Source organism: Rhinatrema bivittatum, chromosome 9 (assembly GCF_901001135.1).
Source record: "Rhinatrema bivittatum chromosome 9, aRhiBiv1.1, whole genome shotgun sequence".
NCBI classification, from domain to species: domain Eukaryota; kingdom Metazoa; phylum Chordata; class Amphibia; order Gymnophiona; family Rhinatrematidae; genus Rhinatrema; species Rhinatrema bivittatum.
This window is the reverse complement of record NC_042623.1, coordinates 8,505,893-8,530,634: the sequence shown is the minus strand read 5'-3', so window position 1 is coordinate 8,530,634 and position 24,742 is coordinate 8,505,893. Positions and strand designations below refer to the sequence as shown.

The 24,742-nt window shown below is 46.3% G+C and overlaps 1 protein-coding gene across 2 annotated transcripts in view; it reads left to right on the top strand.

Moving 5' to 3' along the window:
* The first annotated feature begins 1,357 nt into the window (after nt 1-1,357).
* TMEM243 (transmembrane protein 243) overlaps nt 1,358-24,742 on the top strand; it is a 31,482-nt gene continuing 8,097 nt past the window's right edge. Inside the window, exon 1 of one of the 2 annotated variants that reach the window (XM_029615220.1) lies at nt 1,358-1,633. In XM_029615220.1, the coding sequence (XP_029471080.1) occupies nt 1,556-1,633 (78 nt within the window). In that variant the 5' untranslated portion in view covers nt 1,358-1,555. Of the gene's footprint in view, nt 1,634-1,817; nt 1,917-24,742 lie in introns of those variants that run through there. The other variant, XM_029615219.1, reaches the window with a different exon arrangement.

Sequence of the window (24,742 nt, the reverse complement as noted above, 5' to 3'; positions counted from 1 at the left end):
ACTCTTGGGCATCCTCAGCTCGGTACTCACCCATATGTGAGGACTACCATCCTGCTTGTCCTGTGAGAAAGCAAGTGTTGCTTACCTGTAACAGGTGTTCTCACAGGACAGCAGGATGTTAGTCCTCACGAAACCCACCCGCCACCCCGCGGAGTTGGGTATGTATATGTTTTTATTTTAGTTTCGCTTGCGCTTTTAGCTATAAGACGAGGCTGAGGAAGACACCTGTGGTTCACAGGGATAATTGTAGGCTGAGCATGCTCAGTGTACTCAGTGTGCCAGTGTCAGTCAAAGCTTTGTAGAAACTTTGACAGAAAAGTTTTCCATACAGGGCTCCATCCTGTGATGTCACCCATATGTGAGGACTAACATCCTGCTGTCCTGGGAGAACACCTGTTACAGGTAACCAACACTTGCTATCTTGGAAAATTGGAAACACAGCGCTGGAAAATATATCAGATTTTCCTCTGATCTGTTGTTCTCTGATTTCAACCAGTCTGTGTGATGTTGATCTTTTTATGTTACTTTTTCTGACCTATGTCCCAGTTTCTTCTCTGGGATACTCCCTCATATTATTGTCATCTGTTGAGGCCTTACTATCTGTGCTGAGCTCATCAGCAAGTTAGGTGTGGTTAGGTTGATGATGTCCTGTGTTTTCTGATAACTGCACAGTTGGCCTCATGAGTAACTCTTTGTTAATATATCTGATCTCATCATTTGTTTCTTGTTACCAGGAAAGCTAAGAAAAATGGCATATTTATTCCCAGAACTTATAAGGCTTAGGTTAAGCAATTACCCTAGCAATATTAGTGATTATCTTTGTTTAATTAATTTCTATCGAATTACATTTTTTATATAAACAAAATAATTTTCCACATCATCTCTTACTTAGACCATGCGTGGGGAATCTCGCAAACCAGTCATTTTCAGGATATCCCTGATGAATATGCATGAAATAGATTTGCATATAACTGAGGTAGTATACATGCAAATTTATCTAATACATATTCACGTGCATAAGTGCCAATTTTTACACGCACGGCCGTTTTAAAATTTGGCCTTAAGTCTACTTGATTAATAACAGTTTATAGACTTCTCCTCCAGGACCTTGTCCAAATCTTTTTGAATCCTGGCTACCCTAACAGCCTCAGGGTTATTTTTCCCCATGTGCATCACTTTGTACAAATATCCTGATGCACTCCTGCTTATAGCCCTTGAGGACTTGTGGTGAGGAGCCCTTGAGGTCGCTTTCGTTGCTGCTCCTCGCATCTCGCGGAGCCCGGAGATAGAACGCGGTCCCTCGGCCCTGGGAGCAGCGTGGCGCGTGACGTCAGGGGGGGGGGGGGGGCCGCGGGCGGAAGTGGCCGCGGCGCATGCGCAGCCGGGCACGGCTCCGCCGGGCGCCCGGCGGCGCCAAGCGGCTCCTCGGGGCGTGGTCCCTGGGCGCGGCTCGGGGCGCTGTGATTCGCTTTCAGGCTCAGGTGGGGTGGGGGAGGGTGCGCCCTGGCGCCGAGAGCCGGGGGATGCGCCACTTCCCTGCGAGAGCCGGCCAAGGATGGACGAGTACGCGGCCAGGACGTACGGCACGGCCGGGCTGGATAGCAGGCCCCTGTTCGGCGAGACTTCGGCCAGGGTGAGGCTTCCGCTCGGTGAAACGTGGAAGGGAAGGGAAGCTCGCGCCGCCGCCGCCAGGAGTTTGCAGGGCAGACACGCGCTGCGCCTCCCCCCACCCCCCATTGTATGCAAATGTAGCTCGTGCGCATGCCTTGTGGGTCGCCCGGAAGCCCAGGGTTGGCCGCTGCCGCCTTAGGTTGGGAGATTCCTCCCAGGGGATGCGCGTCCTCCGCTGCCGCACTTTGCGTGCTTCCCAGCCCTGGGTGTTCCGGGTTCTCACTAGGGAGCCTGGAGACTGCACGGTAAGCACCGTGCGCCTTTCAGAGCATTACAGATGTTTCTTCTAGAGGAGGTGGTGAAGTCTTTAGGTTCCGTGAACTCTGAGCCTGAAAATTTCTGAAAACCAGACCTTTCTTTTAATATGGGCAACTTGTGCTTTGCTAATTCCTTTTGCTAATCTGAGGCTTCACTTGCATCCCTTATGTCTTCTGTGAGCTAATAGAGTCATATAAACGACAGAAAAGGACCAAATGGTCCATCCAGTCTGCCCAGCAAGCTTATGGTAGTAGCTACTGGCCATCAAGCCACCTTTATAATTATTACCTTCCCAGATTGTGCAGTTCAGTGTCCTTGTTGGTTGCTGTCTGAATCTGATTCCCCTTTTTCTCTTTTCCCTCTGCGTTTGAAGCAAAGAGCAATAATGGAGTTGCATCAACAGCATAAAGGCTTATTGGTTAAGGGTAGTAACCACACCATCAAGTTACCCCCATGCACTCTTTTCTTCATTCCCATCCTCTGGCCTTAAGGGATCCATAGTGTTTATCCCATGCCTCTTTGAAATCTTTTACAGTTTTTGTCTTCACCACCTCCTCTGGAAGGGCATTCCAGGCATCCACCACCCTTTCTGTGAATAAATATTTCCTGACATTGGTTCTGAGTCGTCCTCGCTGGAGTTTCATAAGAACATAAGAAATTGCCATACTGAGTCTGGCCAAGAGTCCATCAAGCCCAGCATTCTGTTTCCAGCAGTGGCCAATCCAGGCTACAAGTACCTGGCAAGTACCCAAAAACTAAGAATATCCCATGCTACTGATGCTAGTAATAGCAGTGGCTATTTTCCAAGTCAACTTGATTAATAGCAGGAAATGGACATCTCTAAGAACTTATCCAAACCTCTTTTTTTTTAAACCCAGCTACACTAACTGCACTAACCACATCCTTTGTCAACAAATTCAGGAGTTTAATTGTGCGTTGAGTGGAAAAGAATTTCTCAGATTAGTTTTAAATGTGCTACATGCAAACTTCATGGAATGCCCCCTAGTCCTTCTATTATGCGAAAGTGTAAATAACCAGTTCACGTTTACCCATTCTAGTTCCCTCATCTATCCTATCCCCACTCAGCTGTCTCTTCTCCAAGCTGAACAACCCTAACCTCTTTAGTCTTTCCTCATAGGGAAGCTGTTCCATCCCCTTTATCATTTTGCTCGCCTTTCTCTGTACCTTCTCCATCGCAATTATATCTTTTTTGAGATGCGGCGGCCAGAACTGCACACAGTATTCAAGGTGCGGTCTCACCATGGAGCGATACAGAGGCATTGTGACATTTTCTGTTTTATTCACCATTCCCTTCCTAACAATTCCTAAAATTGTTAGCTTTTTTTTTGACTGCCGCAGCACATTTCATGACCCTCTAGTTCTATTGATGTCTTTCCAACAGAAAGGGTTTGTTAATTGTGCATCATTAAAACCTTTCAGGTATCTGAAGGTCTGTATCCTATCTCCCCTGCACCTCCTCTCCTCCAGGCTGTACATATTTAGCTCCTTCAGCCTCTCCTCATAAGTCATTTGATGGAGAGCCCCCACCATTTTGGTTGCCGTTCTCTGGACCACCTCCATCCTGTCTCTGACCCTTTTGAGATTCGGTCTCCAGAACTGAACACAGTACTCCAGGTGAGGCCTCACCAAGGACCTGTACAAGGGGATCATCACCTCCTTTTTCTTCCAAGTTATTCCTTTCTCTGTGCAGCCCAGCATTCTTCTGGCTTTTGCTATCGCCTTGTCTCATTGCTTCACTATCTTCAGATTGCCAGACACTATCACCCCAAGGTCCCTCTCCTGCTCTGTGCACAACAGCCTTTCACCCCCCCATCATATACAGCTCTTTTGGATTACCGCACCTCAGATGCAGGACTCTGCACTTCTTGGCACTGAATCCCAGCTGCCATATGTTTGACCACTCTTCAAGCTTCCTTAAATCACATCTCATTCTCTCTACTCCTTCCGGTGTGTCTACTCTGTTGCAGGTCTCTACTAACTCTGCAAATAGTATCATCTGCAAATATCTTTGTAAAAGTCATTGCACAGAACCAGTCCCAATACCGATCCATGTGGCACTCTGTTTAACATCGTGCTCTCTTCAGAGAAGGTTCATTTACCATCACACGCTGTCTAATACACACCACCACCACCTTGGTGCTCTCTCCCAAGCTTCTCATTTTATTAGTCTTCTATGTGGGTCTGTATCAAAAGCTTTACTAAAATCCAAGTAAACCACATCAAGTGCTCTTCCCTGATCCTATCTAATCACCCAATCAAAAAAATCAATCAGATTCATCTGACAGGGCCTTCCCCTGGTGAATCCATGTTGTCTCGGATTGAGCAACTCACTGGATTGTAGATGGTTCATTGTCCTTTCCTTCAGCAGAGTCTCCATTACTTTTCTCATCACAGAGGTGAGGCTAACCTGCCTGTAGTTTCCAGCCTCCTCTCTGCTCCCACTCTTGATAAGCGGGACCAGTACAATTTCAATGTCCAGGCCAGGATTTCAATGTCCAGGCCAGGATTTTAAATCTGCTTTCTCAGGTGCCTGACGAAACAAAACGTTGTTCATAGTCCAGCTCTAAATGAACCCTTATAAGATTGCATTAACTTTGTTCTACATGCAGGATCCCAGAGCAGGCAGAGCTCTGGAATCTTAATGCGTGGATGAGACAATGGTGCAGGGAAGAGGGCTCCAGTTATGTTAGGAACTGGATGACATTTTGGGGAAGGAGGAGCCTATTCTGGAAGGATGGGCTCCGCCTTAACCAGGGTGGAACTAGGCCGATGGTGCTTTCAAAAAGGTGATAGAGCAGCTTCGAAACTAGAGTGTGGGGAAAAGCCAACAGTTGCTCAGAAGTGCATGGTTTGGAGAGAGGGATCTTCAAAGGACACTGAAATAAGGAGTTAGGGCATCCTGATTGCTTCCAATAAAAGCAAAAGTAGCCAAAGTGCCCATAAGCGCCTGAGTTAAAACAATTCCAAATTACCACTGTCAACTGATAAGCACATTAATACAAACAGAAAACATAGTTTGAAATGTCTGTATGCCAGAAGTTTAAACAGTTAGATGAGACTTAGTGTTTAGCACTGAATGAAGAGGTTGATATAATTGGTAGGAGACCTGATGGAAAGAGGATAGCTAATAGAGCAGTGCTATACCAGGGTAAACATTTATATTGCAGTGATAGGGTGGATGAATGTGGGGGATGACATAGTCCAACAGGATAAAGATCCTGCAAGAGACTAAATGCACAGTAGAGTCTTTGAGTGCAAATTCCAAGTTTCTAGATGAAACAAATGATTGCTTCCTTGAGCAGTTGGTTAAGGAGGGGGATGCCATTGTAGAACTAACTCTTACTGGCCCTGCAGGATTTGGTGCAAGGGGCCACTCGGCAGTAGTGATCATAGTGTTATCAAATTTGATGTAATGATGGGAGGGAGAACGTTAAGCAAATCTACAGCTCCAGCATTAAAGTTTCAAAAGGGAGAAGCTGATAAAATGAGGAAAACAGAATAAAACTGAAAGGTGCAGCTACGAAGGTTAAGATTACATCAGGTGTGGTCATTGCTTAAAAATGCAATGCAAAGGCGTGTCCTTTCACACATACAAGAATTCTGGCAATGATGCAGCTCTCTTGACGAGATGAGCTCAAAACCATCTCACCAGAAGTTTTATTTGCAAGTAAAAAATGTACCATATCATGATTGACTAGGCCAATGATTAAGTAGCCATCGTGTTCAGGCTGTTAGCACCTGTTATGAAGGTCTATTGACAGGTATTCATTATATGCATTCTTCTTTGTATAGCAATCTTCTCCTCTACACGGTATTCCACAATCATTTTTTAACAATGCCATCTTGGAAGCCCAGATGTCTTGCATGCGTTAAAAAATAGTGGAAGGAAGGTAAAACAAGTGCCGACAAGGTGAGGCAAAAGAGGCTTTTAGCCAAAATAATTCTTCCAAAAATTGGAAAAAGGGTGCATTTGTAGAAAATAGGAAAAAGCATAAGCATTGGAGGAGTAGCCTGGTGGTTAGAGCAGGGGGCTACGAACCAGGAGACCAGCGTTCAAATCCCACTGTCTCTCCTTGTGACCTTGGGCAGGTCACTTTACCCTCCATTGCCTGAGGTACAAACTTACAGGCCAGTACAGTGCAGAGCGCACTGTTAGCTTGCGTTTGGCTGCACGTTTTTGACGCGCTATTTTTACCCTTTATACAGTAAAGGGTAATAGCGTGTTGAAAACACATGGCCAACCCTCTCTTCCCCCCCCCCCCCCCGCAACAACTAATAGCGCCCGCAACATGCAAATGCACGATGATGGTCCTATTAGTTATTCCCACGCGATTCAGAAAGTAAAATGTGCAGCCAAGCCCCACATTTTACTTTCAGAAATTAACGCCTGCCGGCACCGGGAAAGTGTACAGAAAAGCAGAAAAAACTGCTTTTCTGTACACACTCCGACTTAATGTCATAGCGATATTGTCGGAGGTCCCAAAATTAAAAAAAAAAAAAATTAAAATCGGCCGGCGGGTCGGAAGACGGACGCTCAATTATGCCGGCGTCCGTTTTCCAAAACCCGTGGCTGTCAGCGGGCTCGAGAACTGACGCCGGTAAAATTGAGCATCGGCTGTTAAACCCGCTGACAGCCGCCGCTCCTGTCAGAAAGGAGGCGCTAGGGACGCGCTAGTGTCCCTAGCGCCTCCTTTTACCGCGGGCCCTCATTTGCATATTGTGCCCTCCTGAATCACGCGCACAGGAGAGTGGGCGCTGGCTGGCTCTCCCGCCGTTAGGTTGTGAGACCTCTGGGGATAGGGAAATACTTACAGTACCTGAATGCAATCCGCTTTGATGTGATGAAGAAAAAAGTGCAAAAAGCGGAATATAAAAATCTAAATATCTTATTTTATTTATCACATTGAGCAGGATGGTTAAAAAAAATAATTTGAAAAGAAGTTGGCCATAGAGTCAGGAACTCATAAATATTTTTAAAAAATATATGCAAAGCAGGAAGCCTGTGAGGAGGTTGGACTATTAGACGACCGAGGGGTTAAAGGGGCACTTAGGGAAGATTAGGCCATTTCTGAACAACTAAATTAATTCTTTGCTTTGGTGTTTACTGAAAAGGATATTTGGGAGAAACCCGCACTGAAAAATGTATTCAGTAGTGATGATCCAGAAGTGAAACAAATCAGGGTGAATGCTGGAAGATGTAATTGGGCAGATTGACAAACTAAAGAGTAGCAGATAACCTGGAGACCAGATGCTGTACATCCCCGAGTGCTAATAAAACAACATTGCAGCTCTGTTACTAGTAACTGGTAACATATTATAAAATCGTGCATTGGACCTGCGAATGGCCAATGTTAACTCCAATCTTTAAAAAGGACTCCAGGGGTGATCTGGAAAACTATAGACTGGTGAGCCTGACTTCAAGGCCAGGAAACATTGTGGCAAATATTCTAAAGAAGAAATAGCAAAACATGATTTAATGAGACACGGCAGCATGGATTCATGCAAGGGAGATCTTGCCTCACCAAACTAAGAATTTTTTTAAGGCGTTTAATAAACGTGGATAATGGTGAGCTGGTGGATGAAGTGTATTTGGATTTTCAGAAGGCGTCTGACAAAGTTCCTCATGAGAGACTGCTGAAAACTAAAAAGACATGGGATAGGAGGTGATGTCCTATTGTGTATTGCAAACTGATTAAAGGACAGGAAACAGAGTAGGATTAATTCTCAGTGGAGAGAGGCAAATGGGTGAGTGCCTCAGGGATCTGTACTGGGACCAGTGCTTTTTAATATATTTTATGTGTTGCTTTTTATACACCGACATTGGTCGGGACATCCTGCCGGTTTACATTGTAACAAAATAACGAGAGAGAGAAATACAATAAACAGGGATGGGGAAGGGGGGAGCAGCGATGAAGGAGGAGAGAGGACAGCAGTAGGAAGGACAGGGAAAGAGAGAAATTTGATAGGAACATTCGAAGAATATAAATTAAGCATAGACAATATATGACCAGGTGGCCTGGTAGGTACCAGACCATTGATGGCAGTGACAGGGAGGGGGAGGGAGAGACAGGGAAGGATAAGCTTAGAGTGGAGGAGAGGAACTTATAACACAGTATTTAGGAGGGAAAAATAGGGGAGAAAGAGGAGAGGCAGATAGGAGGGGAGAGAGAGTGGGCTGAGGGGTTAGAGTGCAAGCTAAGTTTGGTCAACATCTGGATATGCTAATGTGAAGAGCCAGGTTTTGAGCCCTTTTTTAAATTGACAGGTTCTAGACGGAGGGCCGTGGGCAGGGTGTTATATGACCTGGAAGAGGGAACAGTGAGTGACGTGTTCAGGTTTGCAGACAGCATAACATTATTCTGAGTTGTTAAATCACAAGCGGATTGTGATACATTGCAGGAGGACCTTGCAAGACTGGAAGATTGGGCATCCAAATGGCAGATGAAATTTAATGTGGACAAGTGCAAGGTGTTGCACATTGGGGGAAAAAGTAAACTCCAGTGTAGTTACACAGGTAGGAGTTACCATGCAAGAAAAGGATCTGGGCATCATAGTAGACAATACTTTAAAATCCTCAGCTCAGTGTGTGGTGGACATAAAAAAAAAAAAAAAAAAGCAGGTCACGGGGGGGCAGAGTCAAGATGGCGGCATAACCAGACGCACTGTCCTGCTGTTCCTCTGTTTCTTGTTCTTTTTTGCTTCACTATACCACCTAAGGAAGGATAAAGGTTTATCCTCTCCTGGATCAGCGTGCCATCCCGGAGTTAGCATTGACCACGCTTAGTTTGTGGGCTTCGAGCCCTGTTGGAAAAGAAGAGAGGAGCTGAACTTTCTTCTGGAGACGTAACACTCAGCCCGCCCGACAGTCTCACAGCCTCCGGTGATGCTGGAGCTGCGCTGCTGGGAGGTGAGTTTGCCATAGATGCTGGCACAGAGGCGGCAACCGGTGCCGTTTCTTCTTCTGCTTTGTGGATGAGTCCCCTTGGGGCAACTGGCGATGAAGAAAAGCAAGCCTCTGAGGCATTCCTAATATCCCAGCCTGTTCAGAGAGTGAACCCTCTCTATTTTGGGGCTTTACAACTCCAGCTAAACCAGCTGTTGTGGCACATCTGTCCCGGTCGCTCCTGGAGCACTCGCACAAGGTTGAGAAGGTGGACTCCTTAGCTCATGATCATCAGCGCGGTCCTCACTCTGGGACTCTCCGGACTTTGGGCAAAAATGTACAGGAAACTCTGGCAGAAAATGCCTCCGTTATATGAGAGTGAGGTTTCCTGTCCAGTGGAGGATGTGGAAACCTGCTTTATACATCTTAAATCTAAGGTTAACTAATCTTCCCAGTTCCCAGCTTTTAACCAGGCTTTCTTCTTTCCTTACAAGCCCCGAACTGGTCAGCGGGGATCGCCTCAATCTTGTGCTGATTTGGGAAACTGTAGACCTTTTGTGGAAACTTCCAATTTTGAAATTGAGAGGGCAACTTTGCTTTCTTTCTACGTGAAAGCAATCTGGGCTGCTTAATGGAAAATTACTTTCAGGATACGACTGTCAGCTTTCTTGGTGCTTTTGTTAAACTGTACCCCAGTTTGGCCAAGGCCAGTCAAGCTAGGTGAAAAGCCTTCCTTACTGTCCGACAGGAGCCTCCATGTAAATGCTGGGAATGTGCCCATTACTTAGGGTCTAGGTTTTATATTTAGAATGGATCTTATGCTAAAGCCTTTTCTGTACCAATGTGGCAATAGTTTTATAGTTTTTCTTTTATTTACTCCTCTGGGTTTTCCTACTCTTCCCCCTCCCTCCCCCCCCCCCCCCCCAAACCAGTCTCTTGTTTGGACCTTTATATGTGTGAAAGGCATTACTTTGTAATTGCTTTATTTATTTTTTTAATTCTTTATATAAATTTACTTCAAATTTCCAAGAAAATCTTTCATCAGAAAAAGAGAGAAGAACAAAGAGGCATATCCATACATTTAAAGTGGAAAAATACATACATCTTCAGTTCTACAAGTCCACAATATAGGATCCAATTAGCAGCATTTTTAATAAAGAAAAAAAATCCCAATGGGAATAAGGAAAGGCAGAGTATATCTTACGTAATAGGACACAATGTAAGGGTTCAAATCCCATTAGACTGCAGAATTACTTTATCACATAGGAAAAACGTTAGCTGAGGAGGAGAAAAGAAAACGTACGTATGGCCCTTATATTTTACATTACATTTACAGGGATATTTCAGGACAAACGAAGCCCCTATAGGTCTGAACAGAAGAGAAAGTGCCGTCTCCTCTTCTGCGTTTGTTTAGTTACATCAGGGTAAATTCTCACTTTTAAACGTAGGAAGTCTTCGGTGCGGTGTTTGAAAAATAATCTCAAAACCCAGTCCCGGTCAGGTTCAAGTGTAAAGGTTACTAGCATTGTGGCAGCCTGTGCCATTTCACTATCTGAGGTTTCCTGGTAGGGGGCATTGTTTATTGCTTTTGAACTTGTGGCTCTACTTGGCTTGGGTTCAGGTCAATACTGAGGGACTGCAGGTGGCACTCGGTTATGTAGCAGTGCCTGAAAATGTTTTATTCTCTGCCTCCATCTGATGGTAGGGATGTAAAACCCACTTGTCTGGACTGATCTGTGGTATTCCAGGAACAAAAATTGGCAGGGAAGCTTCCTTTTTAGTTACCAGTTACTGTATTTTTCGCTCCATAAGACACTTTTTTTTTCCCCAAAAGTGGGGGGAAAATGTCTGCATCTTATGGAGCGAATGTAAAAAAACCAAAAACTAACTACAGACCCCCCCCCAAAGACCTGCCAAAAGTCCCTGGTAATCCAGCGGGGGTCCTAGAGCAATCTTCCTGCACTAGGGCCGTCGGCTGCCAGTATTCACAGGGGCTACCGGTGCCATTGGGCGGCCCCTGTCACATGGTAGGAGCAATGGACAGTCGGCGCCATCTTGTGCTCCTACCATGTGACAGGGGCTGACCAATGGCACCGGTAGCCCCTGTGACATAGTAAGGGCAAAGGCTATCGGCGCCATTTTGATTACTGGCAGCCGACGGCCCAAGTGCAGGAAGATTGCTCTAGGACCCCCGCTGGACCACCAGGGATTTTTGGCAGGTCTTGGGGGGTGGGGGGTTGTAGTTAATTAAATTCAAAGAGTTGGGATGGGGTTTTTGGGGTTTTTTTTTGGTTTTCCAACAAAGAGAATACGTTTTCTGATCCGGGGAGTGGACAGAAATGGCCCTCCCAGACCCAAAAACGAAATGGGGACAAAAAAAAATTTTATGCCCTTCCCTAATTTGCTCCATAAGACAAACAGAGCCGGTTTAGCACTTTTTTTTTTAATTTTCCTGCTCTAAATCCTAGGTGCGTCTTATGGTCAGGTGCATCTTATGGAGCGATAAAACCTTGTGTAAAACCTTGTGGGGGGGGGGGGGGGGGTTTACACCTGTTCCTGGGTTCCTTGTTTGGTTCTCTTGTGTTTTCTCACAAGTTGAGACCTAGTGGTGAACCAGAAACTGAAAACTAAGCTGATTTACAACAGTACCATTTCAGTGTTTGCTCTGAGGAGTGAATTTTTCTGGATGGCATTATTCAAGAAGGGGAATAAGAATACCCTGAGAGTCTGCAGCTGCGACAGGCAGTATGGATTGAGTTTCAAGAGTATATTTAGAAGGTTGTGTGAAGGACAGAGTAAGAGTGAGAAATCTGACAGTACAGACATCTGAAGGCAAAGGCTGGTTGTGTGGCCTTAGAAACCAGGAATGAAAGTGACATGTTGGTGTGTTGGTACAAGTTCTACAGTAAAACCTGAACTTTGCTTACAGCTCAGCAAGACGGGGCTGGAAGGGATATTCCGTTTGATTTGTTAGTACTGATTTTTGGGTCGAATAAGGGTCTTAATAGAAAAAGATGCCACCAGACTACCATACGTTTACAGTGTTACAGCTGCAAGAACTGTGCAGCTCCAGAGGGCTGGAAACAAAATCCATGGAGAAGGAAGCATTGATGATGCTATTAATTGCTAGAGACCAAGAGGATGAGCCAGTCATAGATGATAAACACTCTGGAGAGTTGTGTTCTCCAGCTGACGCCAACAATGTCCTAGAGCAGTGCGAGGTGTATGGACCCTGTGAGTCAGAGCGGAGGGTGAATTCGCTGCCGCGAGAACTGGATGTAGCTGTGCTGTTGGAGCTGGAACGGATGCACCTGGAACAGCGTCGTATGGAGCTTGAGATGGTACGAGAAGAGAAACAACGCCAGGAGCGAGAGAAGGAACGAGAGCATGAGAAACAGATGGCCTTAATAAACCAGGAATGGGTGAGTGGATGTTAAGAAGAAAGCGAGATACAAAGGTGTAAACCAAACCCAACTTTTTATTGTTTCCTCCTCATACATAGGGCGCTGATTTGGGCACAAACCTGAGAATCTGTGCATTAGTCAATAAATGGAATTTAGACTGGTGTACATGTCAGTTGATACCTCTTTTAAAGTTCTCTTGCATGTTCAGCTAATGGCAACTCTATTTCACGTTTAAAGGCTTTGTTTAGATGTCAGAGTTATGTACAGATTCAGAAAAGGGCATATAGGTTTTCCTACTAGTTTCCACTAAGGACTCCAATGAGCCTAAAAGTGTAGGGCAAAATGGTAGAAATTACTGGTCATATGGCTAGACATCACTTAATAGGAAATCTTGCCTTTACCAAACTACTGGATTTTTTTTGAAGGTGTTATTTTAACATGTGGCTAAGGGAAAGCTGGTTGATAGTATATCTGGATTTTCAGAAGGCATTTGATATGTCCCCAATGAGATTCAGAAAATTCAAAGGCCATGGGATAGGAGGAAATGTCCTATTGTGAATTGATAATGGGTTAAGAGACAGGAAACAGTAGGACTAAATAGTTTTCCAAATGGAGAAGGGTGAATAGTGGAGTGCCCCAAGGGTTTGTAGTGGGACCTGCAATACACTGATAAATGATTTGGAAAAGGGGAGCAACAAGTGAGGTGATTCAGATTTGCAGATGACACAATTTATTCACAGCAGATTGTAAGGATCTGCAGAAAGACCTTGTAAGATTAGGAGACTGACAAATGCAAATTTAATGCAGGGAGGGAAAAATAATCCCAACCACAGGTACACAACGCTGTACTCCATGTTAAGTCACTACCCAGGAAAAAGATCTTAGTCATTGTGTGCAATCCATAGAAATCCTCTGCTCCATCTGCGGTGGCAGTCGTGAAAGCAAATAGAATGTTAGGAATGATATGGGCAGAAACCGAGAATCTCATAGTGCCTCTATCAATCCGCGGTGTGACTACATCTTGAGTACTGTGTGCAGCTTTGGTTGCCCCATGTAAGAAGGATATAGCGGAAGTAGAAAAGGTACAGCGAAGGAAAACATACATGGGAGGGGATGGAATAGCTCAGTGATGAAGAAAGGCAAAAGAGGTTAGGGTTCTTCGGCATGGAGAAGAGATGACTGAGGCGATATGACAGAAATTTATAAAGTCAGGAATGGGGTGGAACAGGTAAATGGGGAACTGTTATTGTATCATTGTTGGTCACCACTGTAGTCATCCCTTTAATTTTGTGCCCACATGTCCATGTCCAGTTTTAAGCCTTGCCCTCGGTGCTCAAGGACTGTCACTCATGGATCCCCATGAATGATGTCCTCTGCCTGGGGCATTGGCATTGAGGAGCCATGGAGCTGCACCAATGGACAGTGAGGCATCGACATAAGTGGAGCAGTCGGTGTGTCTGGCTGTCAGGGACACCGAAGATGGATCATCATCTGCCTCCCCCAGGTCGAAGGCATCGGGTTCGTCATCTTTGACCTTGGCACTGAGGAAGGACTGATCCAAGCATCAAGGAGAGCCGAAGAAGCATCTGTCCCCATCTATGCACGGTGCCGGGTGTTGTCCCTATGGCAAGGAGCACCAATCCTCCAGTAATGCCTAAGGTTCGTGACAGTCTCCACTGGTTCTAGTGCCTGCCACCGGTGCTCCTCTCAGTTCTGAAGAGGATGTCACACCTCCTGGGTCCCAGTCGGTATTGGCATCAGCGATCTTTGAAGAGTTGGAAAGGCAGATATACGGATGGCCGTGGAGTGTGGGTGTTGCGGCACCATCCCTGATTCAGCTGCTGTTTGAAACTCTGCATGTGCTCCTCCGGTGCCTTACAGCCGCTGTCAGTTCCTGGGATGGCACTGATACCTGGAGGAGCATAAGTGGTGCCACAGACCAATCCAGTGTTGGCTCATGGCTCCTCAGAGGAAGAAGCTTGTCCGGAGACTGCACTGGGGCCTGAGCTACCACGGCCAGCAGAGCCGGTACCCATACAACTGGCCAGAGGCTGAGCACCCAGGGCTCCATCCCTGCGGTTGGGCAGGGAGGATGAGGGCCCCTATGACCCTTGGGGGGGATAATGCATTGGAGGGTCTCCCTTTGGAACTATCTCCTCCCGCTAACAGAAGGAAGTCTTCGAAAACCTTCTCCTTTACAGGATTTGTCAGGGAGAAGGTGGAGGCCATCACATTTCAGTTGCAAATGGAAGAGGATACCTGGCACAAAATGCTGGATGACATTTGGTTTGTGGAGCCTCCCAAGGAGATCGTGGAAGTCCCAGTGCACAAGATCCTTGTGGAGTTACTGTTGATGTGGGAACAGCCCCTCTCATTTCCTTCTGTCAATAGGAAGGTGGCTGTGGATTATCTCGTCCTAAAGACTCTTGGATTTGACAAGCGTCAGCTACCGCACCAGTCTGTGGTTATTGAATCCACTCTCAAGAAGGCCAAGCTCACTCTGACCCATTCCTCAGTGCCCCCGGTGAAGGATCAGAGGGCCTTAGATGCTCTTGGGAGGAAGGTGTTTCAAGGCGCCATGCTCATTGCCTGCATAGCGGCCTATTAGCTCTACATGAGCCAGCATATGCAGGACATTCTGAAGCAGGTGCAGGGGATGGCCGAGTGACCTACAGTGTTTTCAAAATGGCATCAAGGGTCTCTGCAGCTGGAATTAGCGCCTGCAGATTCATATGGCTGTGGGCATCTGATCTCAGGCAAGAAGTTCAGGACATACTTGCTGATGGGCTGTGCACCAGAGATAATCTCTTCAAAGATAGAGTGAAGGAGGCAGTGGCTCAAATGCATGAACACCATGTGACATTACAGCAGCCCACCACTAGCACTTAGGGCTCACCATCTTCTGCTAGGAGGATTTTGAGACCGGGCTGGAGGAGGCCTTTCTTCCTTCCGAGGAAATACTATCCTCCACCACTTCAATCCCCATCAGCAACAGCAGTCAACTCCCAGGATGGGGTTTTGACTGGATTGTAGGGAATATAGCCCTGTCTACTGGACCCAAGACGTTGGATCCCCTGGTTCTATGCAAACAAGTTGCCCCTTGTAACCTCTGACCAGTGGGTCCTACCATCATCAAGGAAGGATACAAACTGAAACTTTTGCATACCTCTCCAAATTGCCCTCCCTAAGTCCTTATCGAGGACCGGTAGTGCATTAGGAAGTACTTCTTACGGAGCTCTATTCCCTCTTAATGGCCAGGGTAGTTGAACCTGTCCCACTAGGGGAAAGAAGGTGGGGACTTCCTGATTCCAAAGAAAACAGGAGGAATTCATCCCATCTTAGATCTAAGGGCCTTGAAAAAATTTCTCTAGAAGGAAAAGTTCAAGAGGGTTTCCTGGGCACCTTGATTCCCCCTGTTGCAAAAAGGATACTGGCTATGCTCCCTGCATCTAAAAGATGCATATACCCACATCAAGATCTTCCACGATCACCAGAAGTATCCCCAATTCGTGGTGGGAAATCAGTACTTCCAATATGTGTGTTGCCGTTTGGGTTAGTGTCAGCCTCGTGCACCTTAACAAAATGCCATATTTTCCTATAAGTGGATGATTGGCAGGTCAAGAGCATCTCTGTTAGGGACTGAGGAGTCCATGCCCTTGACCATCCGGGTGCTGGAGTCAGTAGGGTTTGTCGTCAACCCAAAGTCCCATATCAGCTAGTTACCACAATTGGGCTTCACTGGAGTCCTGCTAGACATGGCTCAGACCAAGGCCTTACTGCCACGCTCGAGGATCATCACCTTGATGATCATTGTGGCAGTGATTCAAGTGAGTTAGCAGGTCTCAGCCTGGCACATGTTAAGGTTGTTGGGTCATATAGCCGCAACAGTACATGTCACTCCCATGGCATGCTTTACATATGCGAAGAGCCCAGTGGATTCAACAGTCCGAGTGGCACCAAGCCACTCAGGAACTTTGGGACAGCATCTGAGTCACCATGTCCCTTCAGGACTCCTTGTCCTGCTGGTGGGACAATTCCAATCTAAAATGGGGAGGGGGGTTCCCTTCCAGTGACCTCTGGTTCAAATTGTCCTAACTACAGATGCATCTGCCCTGGATTGGGGAGCTCATGCAGATGGGCTCAGCACCCAAGGTCTTTGGTCTATCCGGGAATAGTTGTCAAATCGACTTTCTGGAGCTCTGGGCAATCAGGTATGCTCTGTGGGCTCTGAGATTGGCTGTCCAACCAAACTGTGATGCAGACTACCAAATGACAATGTGGTATGTCGTCAAGCAGGTAGGCACAGTCTTCTGCCTTCTGTGTTGGGAAGCAGTCCAGGTTTGGTCGTGGATCCTCTACCAATGGATGGTGCGCAAGGCCACGTATCTAGGCAGAAAGGAGAATACGATAACGGCCAGACTTGAATTGTTCTTTCTCACCCTACAAATGGTCTCTGGACCCCAAGGGGTGGCAAATTGGATCTTCCACCTCCAGGGTTATCGGCAGGTGGATCTGTTCACTGGGCCTTGGAACAGGAAGGTCCCTCAGTTCTGTTTCCTGTCCAGGTCACACAGCAAGCCAGTGTCTGATGCCATCGCTCGCCATTGGAGTGAGGACCTCCTGTACACCTATTCTCCAACTCCACTGGTGTTGAAGACTTTGTGAAGCTTTGCAAGGACAAAGGGACTATGATCCTCGTTGGCCATCAGGAAACCAGTCCAGCTGGGGATTAGGTCTCATCACCCAGGTTCGAAGCCTGTTGCAGTATTCCAACTTCTAAACCCTGTCGCTCACTGCCTGGATGTTGAGAAGCTGGTCTTAACAACTGCTAGATCTCTTGGAAGGTGTGTCTCAGGTCCTGGTGGCTTTCAGAAAACCTGCCACAAGAAAGTCCTATGCCCTGAAGTGATTCTCGGTGTGGTGTGAGCAATATCCCTTCTGTTCCACATAAAAGCTGCTTGACTCTTCTACAACTTGTCTGAAGACCAGCTTGGGGTTCACCTGAGTGCGATTGGCGCATATCACCATGGTATAAGAAGGTAAGCCTATAGTTGTACAATTTATGCACGATCTGCCTATGATGAAAGCTCCCTTTGTCCTGACATGGAAAGCTTATATTTTTGGTGGCAGTCGCTTCAGCTTGCAGAGTCAGCAAGTTCCAGGTCTTAGTGACTTATCTACCTTACACAAAGTTTTTCCACGATAGGGTGGTCTTATGCACGTACCCTAAGTTACATTTACATTTATTAAAAGTTGTTAATCACTTAACACTAAAAGGCCTAAGTGATATACAATAAAAACATGCAAATTCAAAAGTAAACAATACAGAAATATTAAATACAATGGAGTCCCTGACATGAGGTGTGCACAAAGGAGCCCTAGCTAAGGTGGTGCCTGACTTCAACCAGTCCATTGTCCTGCCAACATTTTTTTCCCAGGCCCCATTGGCACCAAGCTTTGCACAGTGCCTTCTATCTGGAGTGCACAGAAGCCCGTATGCAGGCCACCCAACGTTGTTCCTTTTGATCAGAACAGGTTGGGGATTGCTGTTGCTTTCCAGTTTGCTGGCACACTGCATCTCTTTCTGTTATACCCAGGCGGGACTGCATCTTGGGAGCCCTGTCAAGGCTCACTCTGTTCGTCCCCTTGGAAGAGATGCGCGGAGCTGCGACAGGGAGTGTTCTCCACACATTCGCATTGCATTATTGTTTGGATAGGGATGGCGACAGCAGGTGTGGCCAGTCTGTCCTTCAGAACCCAACTCTGTTCAGGCTGCCTCCCCCGTTACCAGCACATCTTGTTGTGCCTTCAGCACTCGTTTCATGTTTTGTTGGTCCCCCTTTTATGATGGGGGGCGATCTGTAGCTAGGGATTCACCCAAGTGTGAGGACTGGCATCCTGCTTGTTCTTGGAGAAAGCAGAGTTGCTTACCTGTAGCTGCTGTTCCCGGAGGACAGCAGGATGCCAGTCCTCGCTATACTTGCCTGCCACCCCACGGCATGTGGATGTGTGGTACAGTAGCATGCTCGGAGAGGCTCAGTCGCCCACATGTGAGGGCTAGCATCCTGTTGTCTTCAGACAGGTAAGTAACTCTGCTTTACCCCCTTCAAAGAGTACTGAGACTAGAAAGACGTTCCATGAAAGTAAGAGGGTAACCGATTTTAAAACATCACTCTCTGTGCAATCGAGCTCTGGAATTTGTTGTCGGAGGATGCAGTCAAGGCATCTAGCAAAGCTTGGTTTGAAAGGAGTTAGGAAAAGTTCAGAAGACGACCTTCTCCCTGGGAGGGGGAGAACAAGGACTGGATCTTCTCCCTGGAATGTGCATCCTGGGCTCGATAGATCCAGCATGGCACTACCCTCTACATCACTTTTTAATGTTGCTCTCTGTGTTCCTCTGTCTCATTGGCCCTTTCTTTCTAGATTGTCTTAACATAAAAAGCTCAAGACGCTGTACAGAACCTTCCAGTAATTAGCCAATTTGCCACCACAGTGCAGAACAAGCAAACCTCTGACCAGGTCTTCTAACAGGGTCCCCTCCTGCTAATCTTCACCATTTTTTCTCGCCACCTTTCAAATACAAACTTACTTAACAAAATGTTTTGCTGATGCAAATTTTCTTTTTCTTGTGTGTTTGGCCTGCTACTTCCTCAGTTCTTCCATTTCATTTGGATCCAGTAGTGGGATTCGGGCACCATGTGCCTTCACTCACAACCACCTGGGGATTTTTTTCTCCTCTTTCTTCCTAGTCTGGTCATTACGGCAACAGTGCCAAGGAGGGGGGAGCCATGCACCAGGAATTCAGCCACCAGTTATTGCCCTTAGCCCTTCCCCCTTCCCCAGCTAACCCAGGGTACAGAATGCATGATCTGGGGATGCTGCACGTGGCACTGCCACTGGGCCAAATAACTGTAGATATGATCTGGAAAGGAATACGTCGAGTGAAATGATCAAATCTGCAGATGTCTCAATTATTCAGAGCAGTTAAATTGCAAGTGGATTGTGAAATTGCAGGAGGACCTTGTGAGACTGGAAGATTGGGCATCCAAATGGCAGATGAAATTTAATGTGGACAAGTGCAAGGTGATGCATATAGGGAAAAATAACCCATGCTGTAGTTACAGGATGTTAGGTTCCATATTAGGAGCTACCACCCAGGAAAAAGATCCAGGCATCATAGTGGATAATACTTTAAAATCGTGGGTTCACTGTGCTGCAGCAGTCAAAAAAGCAAACAGAATGTTAGGAATTATTAGGAAGGGAATGGTTAATAAAACAGAAAATGTCATAATGCCTCTTGCTCTATGGTGAGATTGCACCTTGAATACTGTGTACAATTCTGGTCGCCGCATCTCAAAGATATAGTTGCGATGGAGAAGTTACAGAGAAGGGCAACCAAAATGATAAAGGGGATGGAACAATTCCCCTATGAGGAAAGGCTGAAGAGGTTAGGGCTGTTCAGCTTGGAGAAGAGACAGCTGAGGTGGGATATGATAGAGGTCTTTAAGATCATGAGAGGTCTTGAACGAGTAGATGTGACTCGATTATTTACACATTTGAATAATAGAAGGACTAGGGAGCATTCCATGAAGTTAGCAAATAGCACATTTAAGACTAATCTGAGAAAATTCTTTTTCACTCAACGCACAATTAAGCTCTGGAATTTGTTGCCAGAGGATGTGGTTAGTGCAGTTAGTGTAGCTGGGTTCAAAAAAGGTTTGGAAAAGTTCTTGGAGGAGAAGTCCATTAACGGCTATTAATCAAGTTTACTTAGGGAATAGCCACTGCTATTAATTGCATCAGTAGCATGGGATCTTCTTAGTGTTTGGGTAATTGCCAGGTTCTTGTGGCCTGGTTTTGGCCTCTGTTTGAAACAGGATGCTGGGCTTGATGGACCCTTGGTCTGACCCAGCATGGCAATTTATATTCTCAACCTCCTCACCCCCACTCCCTTGAATCAGTGGGGAATGTGGTTGGTGCTGGTGGGCCTGGTGAGATCCTTGCATGTAAGGCTGAGGTCACTGTACAGTACACCAGCAATTAAAGCATGGAATATAATTGAAAGAAAAGTTGTGTTAGTTTTATCAGCCATGAAACAGTACAGCTTTGCAGGGTTTATTGGAAGGCTGCAGTGACGTTTTTATACAAAGCGGATTGGAAATTTTTTTTGGTAATCTTTTATATCAGCACTACGAGCCATTACAATGCGAATACGGGAATTTCTTGTGAGTGCTATGGTTTGCCGTCTGCGTGCACAGCTTAGAGGAAACTGTTAGGCCTTGACCTTGTCTAGAACTACACTTCTGTAATCTGCTACAAATAAGTTTATTCTTGCGCTCATAGCCTTCCAGAAATTAGAGGGAACGTTGTTTGCCACTGTATCCAAAAAGATGGTTAAAATGTTTTTTCTTGCCTTCCTCTGTAGTTTGGTGTTTTTGTTTTTTCTTTTTGTGACCTGGGGCTGTCGGGCTGATTGTCTGTCTGGCCGGTAAGAGCTCTTGTGCCCTGGAGGCCCAGCTGTATATCAGAACCAGAGAAACGACTCTGGGACAGTCAGAATGGCTTGGCCTCATTTCAGCAGGGACGCTGCTTTGGGGCAAGTTTCTTTCATCTGAGACGGGGGAATTAACCCCCTGCCACCTGACCCATTAGAGAGACGACGATGATGTAAAAGCCAATCCTTTCTGGATCATTCCATTACCACCGTGGAAAGGAAAGCCCAGGCCCTGTACATATTCCATGCAAAGTGCCGATTGAGTCGTGCTCTTGGGCTGTGTGTTGTGGATCCTCTCGTACGCTGCCTCGGGATACGGGGAGGAGTAGAGTATTTGTGAATGAAGATTCCTGTGTGAGGATCAGCAGAATGAAGGGGGGAGAGGAGTGCGCCCCGTACGTGGTGTTTGCCTGAAAGGGAAGGGCGAGTCCAGCCGCCCTTCTCCTGCTTGCCCATGGAGCACCTGACATTTCTCCGCTAGGTTAAGGTTTTAACTCTGCCCGTTTTCTGCCACGGCTTACGCTTGTGTTCTTCTCTTCTCGTCTGCAGAATATGGTGGCCAGTAGCAACCAAACGTCTGGAGCTGACGAGCATGAGCAGCAAAATCCAGGGCTACCAGTGTTCAGTCATGGAAAGAGACCGTATTTTAGCTAGGACATAGAAGATTGAAATCTGTGGGGCCTTGATCTTGCTTGGCTAGTATCCCTATAGAAATGATAAGCAGTGGTATTAGCTATTTATGGATCCTGTGTCGCCTCCTTCTAGCATCTTAATATAACACAAGACTTGCCATATTGGGTCAGATATAGGGTCCATCAAGCCCAGTATCCTGTGTCCACTAGTGGTCAATCCAGGCCATAAGAACCTGGCAGGACCCCAAGGGGCAGAGAGATTGCAAGCTGCTTATCCCAGGGATAAGCAGGGGATTTCTGCAGCTCTACCTTAATGGTTAATGAATTTTTCCTCCAGGAACTTGTCCAAACCTTTTTTTTTTTTAAGCCCTAACTGCACTAACCACATCCTCTGGCAGCAAATTCCAGAGCTTAATTATGCATTGAGTAAAAACATATTTTCTCTTACTAGTTTTAAATGTATTACCCAGTAACTTCATTGTGTCCCCTGAAAGAATAAACAACTGATTAACGTTTACTCGTTCCACTCCACTCATTTTAAAGACCTCTATCCTATCCCCCCTCAGCCGTCTCTTCTCCAGGATGAAGAGTCCTAACCTCTTTAGCCTTTCCTCATAGGGGAATTGTTAACATTTTGGTTGCCGCCCTCTGTACCTTTTTCCAATTCTGCTCTATCTTTCTTGAGATGTGGTGACCAGAACTGCACACAATACTCGAGATGAGGTCGCAGCATGGGGCGTATGATACAGAGGCATTATTCTTCCATCAGAACAGTGTGTTCTCAAAATATTCTCCATGCTTGGAGGGTTTTATAGGATATGTAGTTTCAGCACATTAAGTCTGCTCTTCTCAGCACTTTCCCCATAGACATAGTGATGAGATGAGCTTTTTTACATCTGGCCAGAAGAGTTTTATCGGAGCAGAGAATTGTCCCAGGTCTACATGAGGTGGGATTTTGTGACTCGTGTGTTCCCCTAGTCCCTTTGAGCCCAGCTCGATGATGCCTTGATTAGATAGTTTTACATTTTATTAGGAAAAGCATATTGATGCGTTGCTGGCTTACAGCAACATAAGCTCCCAGGTCCACTAACTCTGGTTTCAGGGTAACAACAAAACCTGATTCTGAGACCAAATAGATGCAGATTTAAGTGAATATTCATCAGGATTGTTCTGACAAACAGATGGTTTGTGGCCCCAGTGACGTGAAAGGAGACCACTCTTCAGCTGCATTTTATTTTTTGGTGACTTCATGGACTGCAGCTATTGTGTAGACTTTGTAATGCTTTTTTTTTTCCCTTAAAACAAAAAATAAATCAGTGTTTGCTTCATCCATCTATCTTGTGCACATTGGGGCCGATGCAATAACTGTGCACCAGCTGCTGCACATGGCTTAATGTGCGATTGGACGCAACGTTTTGGACACGCATCCATAACCCACAATCCACGCCACGCTCAAGGCGCATTAAAAAGAAAAATCCTGCTTTCTGTGATTCCTCCTAATAGTATCATCGAGATACTAAGGAGGAGGAACCAAATAAAGCAGTATTCGGTAAAAAAACAAACAAAAAAAACGTGTTTGAAAACCAAAATTCTTGACACCCAATACACACACAAGATACTCTGCCCAGGCCGGATACCTTGTGTCTGTGCCGGAGGCGGGAGAAAACTGACAGTCATAGATTGAGCGTCCGTTTCCCAGTCCGCACTGACAGCCACCCGATGCCGAGGAGGTGCTAAGGACGCACGTTTTTCCCTCGTGCCTTCTTTTTAATGCGATCCCTCATTTAACTATTGGATCACACGCCCAGGAGAGGTGGCTGGGTGCGTGCTAGGAAAACGCGCCCGTTTTCTGCGCACAACTATTGCATCGGCCCCCATAGTCTCCCAAACCATTCTAAATACAATAACTGAGTTGAAGATGTGTAGAGCTTTATACAAAACTAACAGGAGTGTTTCCCAGAAAAATTTGTAATCCAGCCAAAAATTGGGGAAATCACTCTTTTCCTGTTTATTTCCTGAACCATTCCACTTACAGCCATCACGTTTTCAGGATAGTAGATCTGTACAAAAGCTAGAAACCAAAATGTCCCATTAAATGTATGGATCTGGTCAAAGAGAGACGTTTTCCCATGAATGCTGGATCTGTTTTTAGAAAGAAGTGAGCAGAGCAGCTGGCGTGCATGCTTTTTTTTATATCTTAACGTGCTTCCTTGGAAGTGCTGCAAAGCTTTCCCCGTGGCTCAGCCTGGTGGGAGAAAGTTACACATCAGGGGCTCTAGGTAGAGTCTGTTCAGACTGGAGGAGGTGCAGGGTACCCCGTTATGTGTGTGTGTGTGTGACAATCTGAAAAAACACTAGCCTTGAAGATCTCTAGGGAGATGCGTTTTGGGGAATCCCAGGTAAGCTCTGAGATTTCCCTTCTTTAAAGAGGGAAGGGACCTATCTCTCCTAACACATCTAACTTGGGAGCCAGAGCCTGTGATGGTGGTAGCTTTCTCATTGGGGTATTTCCTGGGAGCTCCCTTCCCTCTGACTCTCGTCGTGGGTGAGAGATCCTAGTCTTGTCTTCCGTAGGTTGCCGATCTCCATTAACCATGCTTCCAGGAAAGATACTGCCCTTGTAATTTTGCTAAGGTGGAAGGTCTCCTGGAGGTTCACCTGAGGGCCAGCTGGGGTTTGAGGATATCCGTGATGAATATGCAGTGACACTTATACACTGAAGACCCAGGGCAAGCAACCGTGTCTCGGGCACAGTCGTTCTGGCAATCTTGAAACCCTGACTCTGCTTCCAGAAGAGGGAGGAGAGACACCTGACCCAAACTGGGGGAATCCGAGCTGGGCAGTGTTTCTAATGCTCACATCTTAGAGCAGTGACCCATTGATGCAAACTCGGGCAAAACAATTTCACAATTAGTCTTTCTACTAATCTTTTTTTGTTGGCATTTGATGTATGGACCTGTGCACGTGTATGGATGCTACGAGGTTTGAGGCATCTCTGGAGGCCTGCTGACGTAATCAGGGTGGAAAAACATTGAAAACACTTAGGCACTGCCTGCAATGGTTTTCCTTTCTTGCTATCTTTGAGGCCCTTCTGGTTTTAGATTTGCTTGTTGCTTGTCTCTGCTCTCCTTCCCCCTAACCCTTCTCTTTCCTACGTGGCCAGGCAGCGGGGACCTGGGCCCTGCTGGTGTCGGTCCATGGCTTGCAACTTTCCCTGAGCTGGTCCTCGCCAGTCTCCTCTCTCTTGGGGCCCTGCTAGCGCTGGCAGCTGTAACTCCATTACCATCTCTTCCTGGTACAGTGTCACATGCTGAATTCTAGGTGCCCTGCTGCCTGGCATTTTCCCAGCCCTTAATACAATTCTGTAACTCCATAAATG